The sequence below is a fragment of the Typopeltis vanoorti genome, chromosome 10 (assembly GCF_054136105.1).
Source record: "Typopeltis vanoorti isolate ZY-2024b chromosome 10, IOZ_Tvanoo_1.0, whole genome shotgun sequence".
In the NCBI taxonomy this organism is placed as follows: Eukaryota; Metazoa; Arthropoda; class Arachnida; order Uropygi; family Thelyphonidae; genus Typopeltis; species Typopeltis vanoorti.
Genome location: NC_143558.1, coordinates 100,429,445 through 100,443,707, shown reverse-complemented (window position 1 = coordinate 100,443,707; position 14,263 = coordinate 100,429,445). Strand labels below are relative to the sequence as shown.

Genomic DNA, 14,263 nt, shown 5'->3' with positions numbered 1-14,263 from the left:
TCTTTTAACCAAAGAATTTTATAACCACATGATACTCAATTTTATCCATTTCAAGGGATACAGACAACACTTGCTTTAGACAGCTGTATAAAACAAACTACTAGATAGAATGACTTGCAATTTCACATGGATGCTTATGACAGATGTACCAACTTAGAAAAAAAAAAATCTCTTGCCGATAGTGTTGCCATCTATGGTCGAGGACTTTTCAGATGACCCTTGTAGATAAGCTTGGATGTTCATAGTTATTCATGAGTTCATCATATAAACAATACTAGAATCAAAAAATCACTAATTTATTTTGCTAAATATTTACCACTGATTTCCTTTTTTTTTTTTTTTTTTTTTTTTTTAACCTGGATCATCAGGGCAGAGATTACAACTATGGTAAATGCATGGAACATTCTAATTGGAACTGAAAAGGAATAAATGTTCTAACAATGTACCCTCTAGGGGTCATACTTGATGTTAAGGGAGTGCTTCATAGCTGATGCTAATTCTGAAAATACTCTAGTTAGTCCTAGATAGTAACATCTATGCAGCAGTTTTCTTCCATTTAATCTTACATTATTATTATTCAGGCCTCTATGGAGTCAAAAGACTCATCGTGGGAGGTCCCTCCTAGGAAACAAAGTCTATCATCTCCATAAACTCATTGATCATTCTCGCTCTCACCACTCCATCAGGCAATGCATTCCACGGTTCAACCACCCTCCATACAAAGAAACCACTCCTCACCCTCTTGCTCACAGTTTACTTTCGTAACTTCCAAGGGATGGGCCCTTGTCATTACTCCTTCCCACTGATCAACCAAGCGAAGGAACTCCCCAGTATCAACCCTGTAACTACCTCTCAACAGTTGAAAAGTCTCGATCATATCACCTCTCCTTCTATCCACCAAACTCTGCAGTCCACATTCCCTCAGCCAATCCTCATAACTAACATTGTACAGTCCTGAAACTATCTTTTTTTATCTGCCTTTGTACCCTTTCCACAGTTAATTCATCCCCTTCAAATCATGGGGACCAAATCTGAGAACAATAGTCTAAGTGTGGTCTGATCAGGGTCTTATACAATGGAATGATATCTCTTTTAGCAAGTCAGCGTCCTTCTCATTATTTGCAACAATCCTCTGTGTTACCTTCACCACCTTTACAATATGTCCCCTGAATTTCAGGTTTCTATCAATCAACCCAGATCTCTTGTCTCCCCTACTTCCTCCAGTATAGCTCCTCCAATAGAGTATGCAGCATCCCAAACCTCAAGACCTTACATTTTGCTGCATTAAACTGACACCCCATTCACTTGGGCATCTGTCTAGCTTATTCAAATCCTCTTGCAGGGCTACCACATCTGCACTATTACTAATAACCCTTCCTAGCTTTGTATCATCTGCAAACAACTGAATATCCCCTCAATCTATTGACTATAATTCATATAAAGGTCCCAGTTCTGAGCCCTGTGGGACCCACTTGTAACCCTCTGCCTCTTTGAAACTGCCCCACCATACACAACTCTTACTAAATCACTTAGGGAATTGAACAATGTAGATACGAATATACATTAAATTATACTTTAATAAATAATTCTGATATTTCGACACCGTCACGTTGCCATCTTCAAAAGGAACTTACGAAAAAAAGGCACGTGCACGTAGGCACTACAACATAGTAACTGAAAATTCTCCTAAAAGTCCTTATAGTGCCCTCTAGTAGGCTAAGTAGGTGTTCTTGGATGTTGGGCTAAAAGTCTGCTGATGTAAGCCTCCCAAATTTGGGGCAGTTGCATACAACCAAATTTGTTGAGGTTTGGAGAGTTTCTTAGGGCTGAGGCTGATTCCATAAATAGTCTTTTGAATTTGCATTTTCTATGGTGTATTACTGTAGCTTTCTTCCACCGTATTCTGTGGCGTGTATCCAGAGCATTATCTGCAAGACCAGAATGGCTGTACTTGCGAAAACTGATGTTGTCCTTGTGTTGAGAAATTCTGATATTCGCTGTCCTGTATGTTTGGCCAAAGTAAGACAGTTTACAACTGCAAGGGACCTGGTATACACCAGGTAGGTCTAAGGGAAGTGGTTGGTCTTTAGTGGAACGGATAAGGGATGCTAATTTTCTGTAAGGCCCGTAACAGGAGGTCAGGTCAGGTCATGTTTTTTTTAAGATTTTGGTAATTTTTTCCGAGGTGCCTTGGATATAGGGAATGGTGATGGATTTAGAGTAATCCTTGCTGTGGAGGGGACTGTGGTTTGTAGGTTTTAATATTTTTTGGATTTTTTTTGGGGGGGGGGGAATAGCCACTGGCTGAGAAAGTGTTGAGGATGTGATTTAGTTCAGTGTTTAGGGCCATGTCATTAGAACAGATTAGTTTAGCCCTGTTGTATAATGTTTTCACCACTCCATATTGTTGTGTGTGGGGAGGGGGATGGTTGGTGAATGTATCTGCCTGTATAGGTGGGTTTTCTATAAACTGAAAAAACCAAGGTTCCATCAGACTGGCAGGTGACTAGTGTGTCTAGGAAAGGGAGACTGTTGTTTTCTTCTTTTTCCAGGGTGAACTTGATTCTGGGGTGTTGGTTATTTAAGTGTGTTAAGAAGGAGAGGAGTGTTTCAGAGCCATGTGGCCAAATAGCAAACACATCATCAATGAAGCCATATGGTTGGTTTTTGTGGGGCAGAGGCTAAGGCTTTTTCTTCAAAGGTCTCCATAAAGAAATTGGCCAAGGGTGGGCAGAGTGGTGAACCCATGGTTGTCACCTCTATTTGTTTGTAGAATTTTCCCAGCCAAACGAAATAGCCCGAGTTCATTGTGAACTGAAATAGGGCTGAGATATCGGGAGAAAATTTAGCTAGGATTAGCTCTAAAGTTTCCTTGAGTGGGAAATTTGTGAATAAGGAGGAGATGTAAAAGCTGACCGTTATGTCAGTATGTTGGAGTGTAAGGTTTTCTATGCTGGCTTTGAAGTGGCTGTTTTTTTTTTTTTTTTTTTTTTTTTTTTTTTTTTTTTTTTTTTTTTATGTGTGATGCCTGGCAGCATAGTGTGTGAGCTCATTGGCCAAATGTTTAGCTAGTTTGTATGTTGGGAGTCCGTAAATACGGGGGGGGGGGGGGGTATAGAGTTAAACGGCTTTAATCTGTTGGTAACTTCTACAGGCCAACAAGTGACTTTCTTAAGGAGCCTGTGAAGTTTTCTAATTTGCGAGTTGGTGGGATTGTATTTGATAAGGAGGTAAGTAGCCTGATCTAATACAAGAGCATTAAGCCTACCTGTGTAGTCCTTTTGGTTAAGTACTACAGTTTGCATTTCCCTTATCCGCTTTGACGTTAACTAATTCTTTATTATTTCTCATTTCCTGTAGAGCTTTATATTCCTTGTTGGATATGTTGGTTTTTGGTGGTCTTGCTTTGGAGAGGACACAAGCTATATCCAGTCTTACACTGTTGTCAATTTGATGTGAAGGTGGCAGATTCTGCATTCGATCTGGATCATAATATCCTCACTAGGTATTTTTCTGGGAGCAATGGCGAAGTTGTGGCCACGTGAAAGCGCGTCGAGTGCTTCAGGGCGACTGAAAAAAGGTTGATTACGGTGTTGGTAGCAAGTTTTGGATTGACGGTAGAGTTCTTTCATCTGTCGGCCTCTTATTTTTTCAAATTCTTTGTCTGCAACAGTACATGAGACGTTATGTAAAATAGACCAAAGTTCACGATTTAAAGTGCACGAAAGCTCATCTTTGAAGGCACAAATAGCTTCGTTAATGTCCGCTAAGAGAAACTGCGTGGCGGTGATTTGTTTGTGAAGCAACGCGTAGCTAGCATGTTTATATATATGGAGAGCTTTTTGTGAAACAAAACAGTGCTTGAATTTTACACAGTTTGGGATTACCTTATTATCCTGGCAGCGTTTCAGGAAAGTTAGACGATTTAATTGTCTAGACAGCTGATACCTATCAGACAGCCAATTCTGAATCCAATTGACCAAACTGACATCCAGACCAAAATGCTGCAACTTAAATATCAGCTTATATGACACCCTGTCAAATGCTTTCGCTAAGTCCAAGAAAATGGCAGTATATGCTTTTCCCTCATCTACTGCTCTCGTTATTTTATTATAAAAGGCTAGCATATTACTAAAACAAGAGTACCCCTTCACAAATCCATATTGACTCACAGATAACATTACCCTCATCTGCCCAATGCTGTATATAGTCCATCACTAATTTCTCCAAGATCTTAACTACTGATGACACAGACTGGCCTATAATTAGACACTTCCAGTCTGCTACCACCCTTATGCAATGGCACTATCTTACCTTCCTTCCATTCCATGGGCACCTTTCCCCACAGCCAGACTTTCACTGAAAAGCCAGGTCAGGACTGGATGGTATTTCACCATGAGTTTTGAGAGAATGTGCTAAAGAACTGACAGCCTTTGACCTGCCTGTCAGTTCTTTAGCACATTATCTCAAAACTCGTGGTGAAATACCATCCAGTCCTACAGCTTTACTGACATCCAGAGTACAGTATTTGGAACATGCTCTCCTCCTGCACCTCTAAACCTCAAACCTGCCCTATCGCTCTAGTATTAAAATTTACTCCTCCAGGATGAAATACTCCAATAAAGTGTTCACTGAACAATTCCACTATGTCCTCTGCATCAGTCACTCTATTCCCATTTTTATCCCACAATGTCATTCTTCCACAGTCATTTCTCCTCCTACTGGCCACATAGCTAAAAATTCCCTAGGATTTTCTTTGAATCTTCTGAACATTGTGATGCATGGAATTGAAACTAAGTGTTTTGCATTACTGCTGCTTGAATACAAATTATACTTGCCAGGAAATTATATTCCTGTTTAATCCTTTATCTAAGTAAGCAAACAAAGTTTGCAAGTGACTTCAGCCTGTAAAAGTAACCTAGTCTCGAAGAGGTTTCATATGCAGACTGTTTGCTTGCACTTGAATAAAAGGAATTAAACAAGGACATAATTTCTTAGCAAGTACAATTTTCTTTCTAACCAACTGAAAAAACTGTCAGCAACAATCTCTGATCCAGAGCATTTTAATAAGGTGATACACTTTTTGCTTTAACCTTTATCTTTTTGGAAGAAAGTTGGAAGAAAATGGAGAAGAAAGGCTCAAGACAGGAATAGCTGGACTCTTTACAACCTGCAGTCATGGAAAAATCCTGACAGAAATCACAGGTTCATCAAGGTAATCTTTCTGGATCTAGGTCACACTGATGAGATCTCAATAAAGGTCAAAACTAGTCTAGGTAGTGACCCTCCCTTAATGCATAACATTATGCACTTCTGAAAGGAAGTGTTTTGTAGGATGGAATACTAAGGCAATTGCTGTGAAGTCATTAGCGCACACACACACAGCCTAGTCATGAAGACATGAAAACTTTGTTTGCTTACACTTAGATAAAGGATTAAACAAGAATATAATATCTCGGCATGTATAATTTGATTTCAATCAAAGTGAAAGAAAAAAAAATTCAATATACTGCTGCTCATTTGCAAAATTTAGAAGCGTCAACAACTAAAATGTTTTAGATATTTATGTCCAACCCAAGTCAATGTTACAAAACTTACCACACAAAATAGTTCCACTTTCGAGTTCTTGAAATCCCTCTGGTTTTCATCTCCACAACCTGAAGGTAGCTTGTTCTGAAAGAAAAGAAGTTTACCCTGCTTAATGTTATATGAAATTAAGATATGTATCACTTGATATCTAGCCACACATTTTCATGTTACAAGCAAGTCATTTCTGCCAAGTGATAATTTGATGACAAATTAGCAACATCTAGTTGCTTGGCATCAAGTGACCAACATTCAAACAACTGGTTTATAGTATAAAATTAAAAAGTATTAGATGAGTTACTGAATACAAGTTAAATGGGAGTTCCACTCATTAACTTTTTCTTAACATTAATGGAAAAATGTTTGCAATACTGATGTGCACTCTTGGTTCAGTATAAGTTGCCTGTGTATTCAAAGAATGATCTGCTAATAGCTGTAATGTCAACTTTATAAACAGCCTTCAAAATCTGTGTTGCAAAAAAAAAAAAAAATAATAATAATAATAATAAATCTTATGGCTTATTTCCAGCTGTTACCATTCAACCAAGTAACAGATGCCATCTATGAATTTAAACCTAGGTCTTTCCAGTCAAAAATTTTTTTTTTTTTTCGTGTGCAGTACAAAGTATTCTAAAGAACTCTGCTGATTGAAAGAATACACCCATTCATCTAATTTGCTCTGAAACTAGAATAAAGATTGGTAAACCAAATATCTGAATTTTTATCTAGCAGAATATCACTGTCATATGAAGAAATGTGAATGACCTGCTGATTCAACCACTACTAAGAGTGAGTTGATGTCTTGATGTGGGATGCATGCAAAAGTTTCAAGGCAAGACAGAAGTAAAAGTAGATGACATATTGTGAAGGGCCTACTACTTCAAGAACCTGAAAGAAAAATTCTTGTGTATCCTTACTTAGAAGGTTGATTAAGCAAGATAAGACAGTTTATCTATGGTTAGATACTCTAAGAATCCTAAAACCCAAAACATAGTAATTCTTAAATCACTTCAAGCCTCCAATAAAAATTACCACAGTGAGGTCTGGTTCCACAGTCTATAAGAGGTTGGAGAGCAGAGACACTCTGGCCAACTAGACTAGCAAGTAGTAGTGTATATCCAAAGCAAAAGAATTAAGATTGGTACATAAGGTAATGCATTTACATATAACATGCAGATTAATTGCTACCTGCACTTAAGGTGCGACTAGTATTATTACTATTGCAGGCAACTCCAAGGAGTCCTTACTCGTCAAGAGAGGTCCTAAACATCATGTCAAGAACTATCCAACATTTGCACAGTATCTATCATATTTTGCTTTGAACTCATTTCACAGTCATGGCACCTACAACAGACTAGCAACCTATTCCACTCACTCACTACTTTCCAAGCAAAAAATCTAGTCTTAACATCCTTGCTAACTACTCTTACTCTGTTTCCCACCACCAGACTTGTTCTGAAAAATTTCCTCTGAATTAATCTTGTAAAAATCCTTCATTAATTTGTAATCCTCAACGTGTTCTCGTAAAGTTCATTCCATAGATCTGCTACCATCTTGATCACTCGCCTCTGGATCCTCTCCTCATCACCAAGAAATTCTGGCACCCAAATCTACATGCAGTAGTCAAGATGAGGTCTTATCAAGGCTTGATGAAGAGGAACAATTTCTGGCTTCAATTTCCTGGAGAACAGTTCCACTAATGTGGTATACAACTGGTAATCTTTTCACCCCAAAATGCATAACCTGCACTTTGCCATTAAACTGACATCATTTGCCTTTACCCAGTCTGCCAATCTATTCAAATCATCCTGCAAAATTTTGACATCTGTATTAACTATTTCTCTACCCAACTTTGCATCAGCAAACAACTGAATAGTTCCTCTCAGATCCTTTCCTATATCATTAATGAATAAATTGAACAGTATTGGTTCAAGAACAGAACCCTGCAGCATGCCACTAGTCACAGGCTTTCTTTTGGAATCTACTCCCGAATAAACTACTTTCGGATCTCTCTCCAACTACCCTCCTATCCATCTCACCAACCCTATATCCAACCCCCATGTGCTACAGTTTATTGATTAGAATTCCATGTGGTATCCTGTCAAAGGTTTTTACAAAGCCCAGCAGTATCACTGTAAACCCCTTACCTTTATCCAACTGAGCTGCCACTGTATTATAAAATGTGAACAAGTTATGAGGCATCACCTACCCTTAACAAAAACTATGCTGCCTCCCCCCCATACAGTATCCAATTTCCATTCCTGTATTTTGCTCTTGACTAACTTCTCCAATACTTAGACAACTCCTGATATGCTGATCAGCCAGTAATTTGCTACATCAGTCTTGGAGTCTCCTTTATGCAATGTAACTATTTTCCCTCTCTTTCCACCCCCCCTCAGACTAAAGACTTAAATTAAACAATATGGTCAAGAGTACTGACAATTCCCTCACCGCTTCATGCAAAACTTGAGCTGGTATACCATCCAATCCCACTGCTGTATTCACACATTAAAGGTTCTGTAATATGCTATGCACCTTCATTTCATTTACCTCAGTTCCCATATAAGCCTCTGGTTCTCTCATTCCTGCAATATCACCACCTGAATGATATACTCTTGTAAAATGTTCACTTAGTAATTCTACTATTTCAACTGATTCAGTTACCTCATTACCATCAGCATTCATTAAAATGCTTCTGCCATATACATTTTTTTTGCTTGCAGCATATCGAAATAACTGTTTAAGATTCTCTTCAGCCTGCTTTGCTAACTTCCTTTCATAATCTGGTTTGGCCTTTCTCACTGCACTAGTACCACACTGGCCTGTAGGTCACCTTTCAACTTAAAATTCCCTCCACATTTATTTTTTTTTGCAGCTCCAGCTTGATGGTATTCATCCATTTAACTCCCACTTGATTTACTCTCCTGACTCTAGGTATGCAGTCTGCCATCACTTCCCTCAAACACTCCTTTACCACTTCCCATGCACTGTCACCATCCAGTCCTTGCAGTTTTGCATACCATGGCACCGATCCAAGCAATATCTTAAACTTGTCATACTTACCAACCCTGTAATTCCACACGTTTGGCTACCTCCCAGGTCAAGACCATATGATCACTCACCAATTGGTGGCAACATGGTCATTTGTTATTATATCACACCTCCAGGGAGTTCAAAGACTCATCGAGGGAGGGCATCTACTCTACAACTCTTTGTGTTACTACTCCATCAACCTTCATCACCAACGCCATCTACAGCCACTAATACTTTCACAGACAATCAGAAACATCCATGACGGGATTCGAACCTGCAGCCTTTTGGCTGGAGAGCGGATGCTCTAACCACTCGGCCAACAATTATATTACTAAACAAATTTTATATTATAAACAGTATATAATTATATACTGTTTACAAATAGTATACTATTTGTTTACAAATGCCAGAAGTATTTGAAATAAAGTAAATGAAAATTGTAGCATTAATAGTATGAGTATTCACAAAAAAATTGTTGGAATAAGTTAGACATGGTTATTATTATACACACACCTCCATGCAGTCACAAACTATCAACACAATATCTATTGCAGCTCTTCTTGAAACCATTAACTGACAAAGAACTCAACTGACTGACAACCCATTCCATTCATTCACCACTGTCCAAGAGAAAAATCTAGTCCTCTCATCCTTGCTAACCACACTCTTACCTAACTTCCAGTGATGACATCTTGTTCTGCCCCCACTAATCAAATGCAAAGACATTTCCTGCAACTTTCAATCCTATAAAATCTAAGTAACTTAAATGTTTCTATCATATTCCCTCCCTCCTTTTTTTTTTTTTTTTGTCTCTTAACCAATTTTTGCAATCACAAACCCTCAGTCTATCCTCATAGGGAGCATTCCACAGACCACTTGCCATCTTGGTCGCTCACTCACTTCTGATTCTCATCCCCAAGAAACCCACATGATTAGACTCGAGCACAGTAATCCAGATGGTCATATCAAGGCTATATAAAGAGGGATGGTAACTCCCTTATCTCTGCTTGTTAGAGAGTTCAATAACCAAGTAATCCTGTGAGCTACCCTGATGACTAACAAGATTCCCTCTAAACTTCAGCTCTATCTACTACTACCTGCAGATCTCTCAATGTGCTACATAGCTTGTAATCTTTGTATCCCAAAATGCAAAACTACTTTTTCAACATTAAATTCGCATATACTGTTTTACCCATTCTTCTGACCTATTTAAATTATCCTGGAAGCTCTCTAACATCACCCTGATTAACTATTACCCTCCACAACTTCACATCAGCAAACAACTAAATATCTCTTTTCAAATTATAGTATTTCTTTAATCATTTATGCACAAATTAAACAACTAAGCACAGAGCACCGTAACACCAGTCACCTGCCTTGTGCTCCCCCATGTACTACTTTTTGGTATCTGTCATCAGCCACCCTTTTATCCATATCACCAGTTTTACATACATTCCCTTGTTGAATAGCAAAGTTTCGTGTGATATCCTGTCAAACACCTTTGCAAAATCCGGCAGTATCTCATAATCACTCCCTTTATCCAACCAGTAATTTTTTATAACAGTAACGGCTAAGGTACGACCAACCCCTCAACAAAGCCATGCTGCCCCTTAAAATATAATATTCTTATCCATCCATTCTTGAATTCCTTTTTGACCAACTTTTCCGGTACCTTTACCATCATTCCAGAGATACTGATTGATCTATAATTTTCTACCACAGACTTAGATCGTTCTTTATGCAAAGGAATTATTTTCCCCTCTTTCTATTCTTGAGACTTTGCCAGAGCTGAGACAAATTAAACTGCCTAGTCAAAGATATCCCTTCCAATCCCACAGCTGTCTACTGTGGGATATTCTGAATGCAATTCAGATTCTGAATTGCATTGAGATTCTGAAATATATTAAGTACCTCCAATTCAATTTCTGTTCTTACATCAGTCCCTGTTGATCTGTATGTTCACTGGGCATCCACAGATGCTGTATGGTCAATCCAATGCTCGGTAATGTGCCACACCAGGTCTCGAAATGTAGTCCTGTTCGAGTTTCTGGATACTTCAGCTCTCTGAAGATTAGTCACTCAACACATCATCCATCAATGATGGTCTACCCCTTCCTCTTGTTCCAGGAACTTTACCTTCTATTACTGTTCTGAGAAATCCTCCTTCCAATGTGTCCAAAGTATTTTAACTTTCTTTTGTCAATATCCTTAAGGAGCCTTAAAGTTCTACTGATCTTTTCTAACACCCATTCATTTGTACACCTTTCAGTATATGATACAGTCTTTTGTAGCACCACATCTCAAAAGCAGATATCCTTTTCTTATCTGACTTCTTTAGGTTCCAAGTCTCACATCCATAAATCACTGTTGGAAAAACAACTGCATCAAAAATCTCAACTTTGTTCCTATGAAGACTGATCCATCCTTCCAGATTTTAGACAAGTCTGACTGTTGTTGTAGCCATTCCTAATCTTCTTCTGACATCTTCTGAACAGCAATTCTTCACATTAATAATGGATCCCAAGTACTCAAACTTGCTGACTTCCTCAAGTCTTTCTCCATTAAGGTACACTTGTTTCACTTCTGTCATAACAATATCTTCACTTGTCTGATATACCCTTGCAAAATGATCACTCAGTAGCTCAACAGTTTCATCTGCCTTCATTGCCTCTCTACCATCTACGCTCATTAAAGTAATCCTTTCATAGTCGTTCTTCCTCCTACTTGCCCCAAAAAAACTGGGATTTCCTTTTCCTCGTTTGGCTAATCTCTTCTCAATCTGATTTTGCCAACCTTAACCATGCTAGTCACCTATCTTGCCTGATACTTGTACTATTCATGAGTTAGCTGGTCGCCTTTCTCCTTATAGACCCTCCACAACATTTTTTTTGTTTGCAGCTTATGCTTAATGATACTATTCATCCATTTGAACTCCTACCTGATTTACTCTCCTGACCTTGGATATAGTGTGATTATTGCTTCCATCAGATACCCTATGCACTGTGAAATCCTTCCCTTGCAGATCTTTATGCCATGGTACTGTTTCGAGCTGTCTCCTAAGTGTATCATATAATCACCTGCCTTGCAGTTCCACACACACACACACACACCCACCCCTTCTTAATTGAAATTTCCACATGTTTTGCTAGCTCCCAAGTCATTTCCACATGTTACTTTTCCCAATCTGAGGCAATGTACCACCTTAGTTATGGATAAATCTTCTGATCATAACCAGATTCACTCTTCTACCCTCCATCACATTTTGTTTCAAGTAAGAATGTCTCAGGTATATAAATTCCATTTCCTTCCTGCCATGTGATCTTTCCTCCTTCCAATCTATCTTTTCGAAGTTTAAGTCCCCATAAATATTACTCTACTTGCACTCATTGTACTAATATGCTGATGGATGTCTTCCATATCATCCCTGGCATATAGCAGCAACCAGTTTTATATTTAGTCCTACTGGCTGCAATCACACCAGATTAACTCAAATAATTGCCATTTTCCCAACTGACTCCTACTTTTGTTGGCTGCAATTCATCTGCTATAATTAGAAGTACCCCATGTCCTGTCTACTCTATCTCCACTGAAAATATTAAATCCATAAATTAAATCACATTCAGTCCCTATAAATACATCTGCTGTTAGCAGATGTATTTAGCCATTAGCCAAGTCTCACTAATACCTAACAACATTTGGTGAGGTTGCACTAACCAATGCCAAAAAACTCCTTCCTCTTGTTCCTGATACTTCTAGCTTTAGTATATAGAAACTGCAACATCCCTTTAGGACCCAACCACCTTTACTTCCTGAATTGACTATCTTATTCAATATTTTTAGCTTGAGAGACTAGATTCTCCACTTGTTAGTCATTCTCACTCATTTGCCTCATGGGGGCCATCACACACACCTGCATCCACCCTAATTTTAGTTTTTCTGACTGTGCTTCCACACTCCGTGAACATAGCTTTCTCGATACCTAACTCCAGATCTATTTAATTGCATCCATCAGCATTGTACAGATCTTTACGTCCATCAATCTCAGGCCTTGCACAACCTGTGTATTGATTTATTAGCTATCATTGTTCTCTTTCTGAGTTTGCCTCTATCAATATGGCAGCAGACTTTCTAAATGGATGGGGTTGGATATTAGATTAGTGCATTGGATTGGAAACTGGCGATCTGATGGGTATTAGCAAGTTCTGCATGGGGAGGGGGCAATATCCTGGAAGAGGAAAGTCACTAGTGGTGGTGTGCCTCGGGGGTCTATTTTAGGGCCATTGCTATTTAACCTGTATGTTAATGATATTAGCAAAGATTTGGATGGGAATATTCAGTTGTTTGCAGACTTGAATAAATCTAGTGAATGGGCACAGGAATGGGGATGCAAGTTCAATGTTGCAAAATGTAAAGTTTTAAAATTTGGGAAACAAAGATGAGTAGAACTTATGCTTGGTGGGGATATATTGTTGGAGGAAATAAGATCTTGGAGTGATAGTGGATAAGGATCTGAAATTTAGGGGACACAAATTTCAGACCTTGTGAGGACAACACAAAGAATCCTGAGAATGATGCAGAGGACACAGACTTATAAAAGTAAGGATATTCTTGTTCTACTGTATAAGGCTCTGATTAAGGCCACACATTGCACAGATTTGGTCACCTGGTTTTCAAAAGGAAGAAGTTACAAAGGGTAAGAGGTGATCGACTAAGGTAGTTTCTGATTTCTGGAATATCAAATATGAGGAAAGGTAAGAAGATGCAATCTACAGAATCTAGTGGATAAGAGAAAAAGGGGTGAGATAGACCTACAGTTAATAAGGAGTTGTTATAAGATCAATGTTGATGTGTTTACAGAAAAAAGTGGCAGATTAGGGGAGAACCAGAGGTCATCTCTGGAAGCTGTATAAGGAAGGCGTGAACAGGGGAGTTAGAAGCAGGTTTTTTTGCATGCAGAGTTGTGAATGATTGGAATGCCTTGCCAGAGAGGGTGGTGTCTGCAGAGAATTTAAGTGTTTAAGGCACAGTATGATGATATACCGTATGACAAAAGGACCTCCTATACGAGTCCTTGACTCCATGGGATCTTAGGATAATAAAAAACTTTACCCTCTTGCTCTTTATTTTTGCTTCTTCCAAAAACTCTTTCACATCATATGCAATACTTCTTACCTCTCAAGTCATTGGTTCCAGCCAAAATAATCAATTCTTTCACCTTCCTTTTCTGCATTCTGACAGCTTTACTAATATTAATTTTTGCACCAGAGAAACAAGAATTTGTAGTGCTTTTTGTAATATACCCCACTTATTGTGGAATCGCCATAAAAAATTATCTGCTTATGGTCTCTCTCATTTATTCTTATGATTTTCTTTTTGGCTTCAGACCTCTTGCTTTTTTCTGTGCTCACCAATCTCTTGCTATTTCTGCAGCCTTTCAATCTTGAGCTTTGTCCTATGAAGGACTACATGCAAGAGAGTTATTTCTTTATTCAAGAATATGTTGCCCTGAGCTTCTGCCACCGGAGCTTTCACATACACTATTTTACTACTGCTTGCAATCACCTATTTACATTCTCTTTCACCATTTTAAACCAGAACTCCATTCACTCCAATACTTTCAGTTTCATGGCTTTCAGTACTAACT

General features: G+C 38.5%; 1 protein-coding gene across 2 annotated transcripts in view; it reads right to left on the bottom strand.

The window, feature by feature from the left end:
• LOC150102630 (32 kDa beta-galactoside-binding lectin-like) overlaps window positions 1-14,263 on the bottom strand; it is a 135,917-nt gene that overhangs the window by 26,385 nt on the left and 95,269 nt on the right. For both annotated transcript variants that reach the window (XM_090399794.1, XM_090399795.1), the window contains exon 7: window positions 5,599-5,673. In XM_090399794.1, the coding sequence (XP_090255920.1) occupies window positions 5,599-5,673 (75 nt within the window). The remainder of the gene's footprint in view (window positions 1-5,598; window positions 5,674-14,263) is intronic.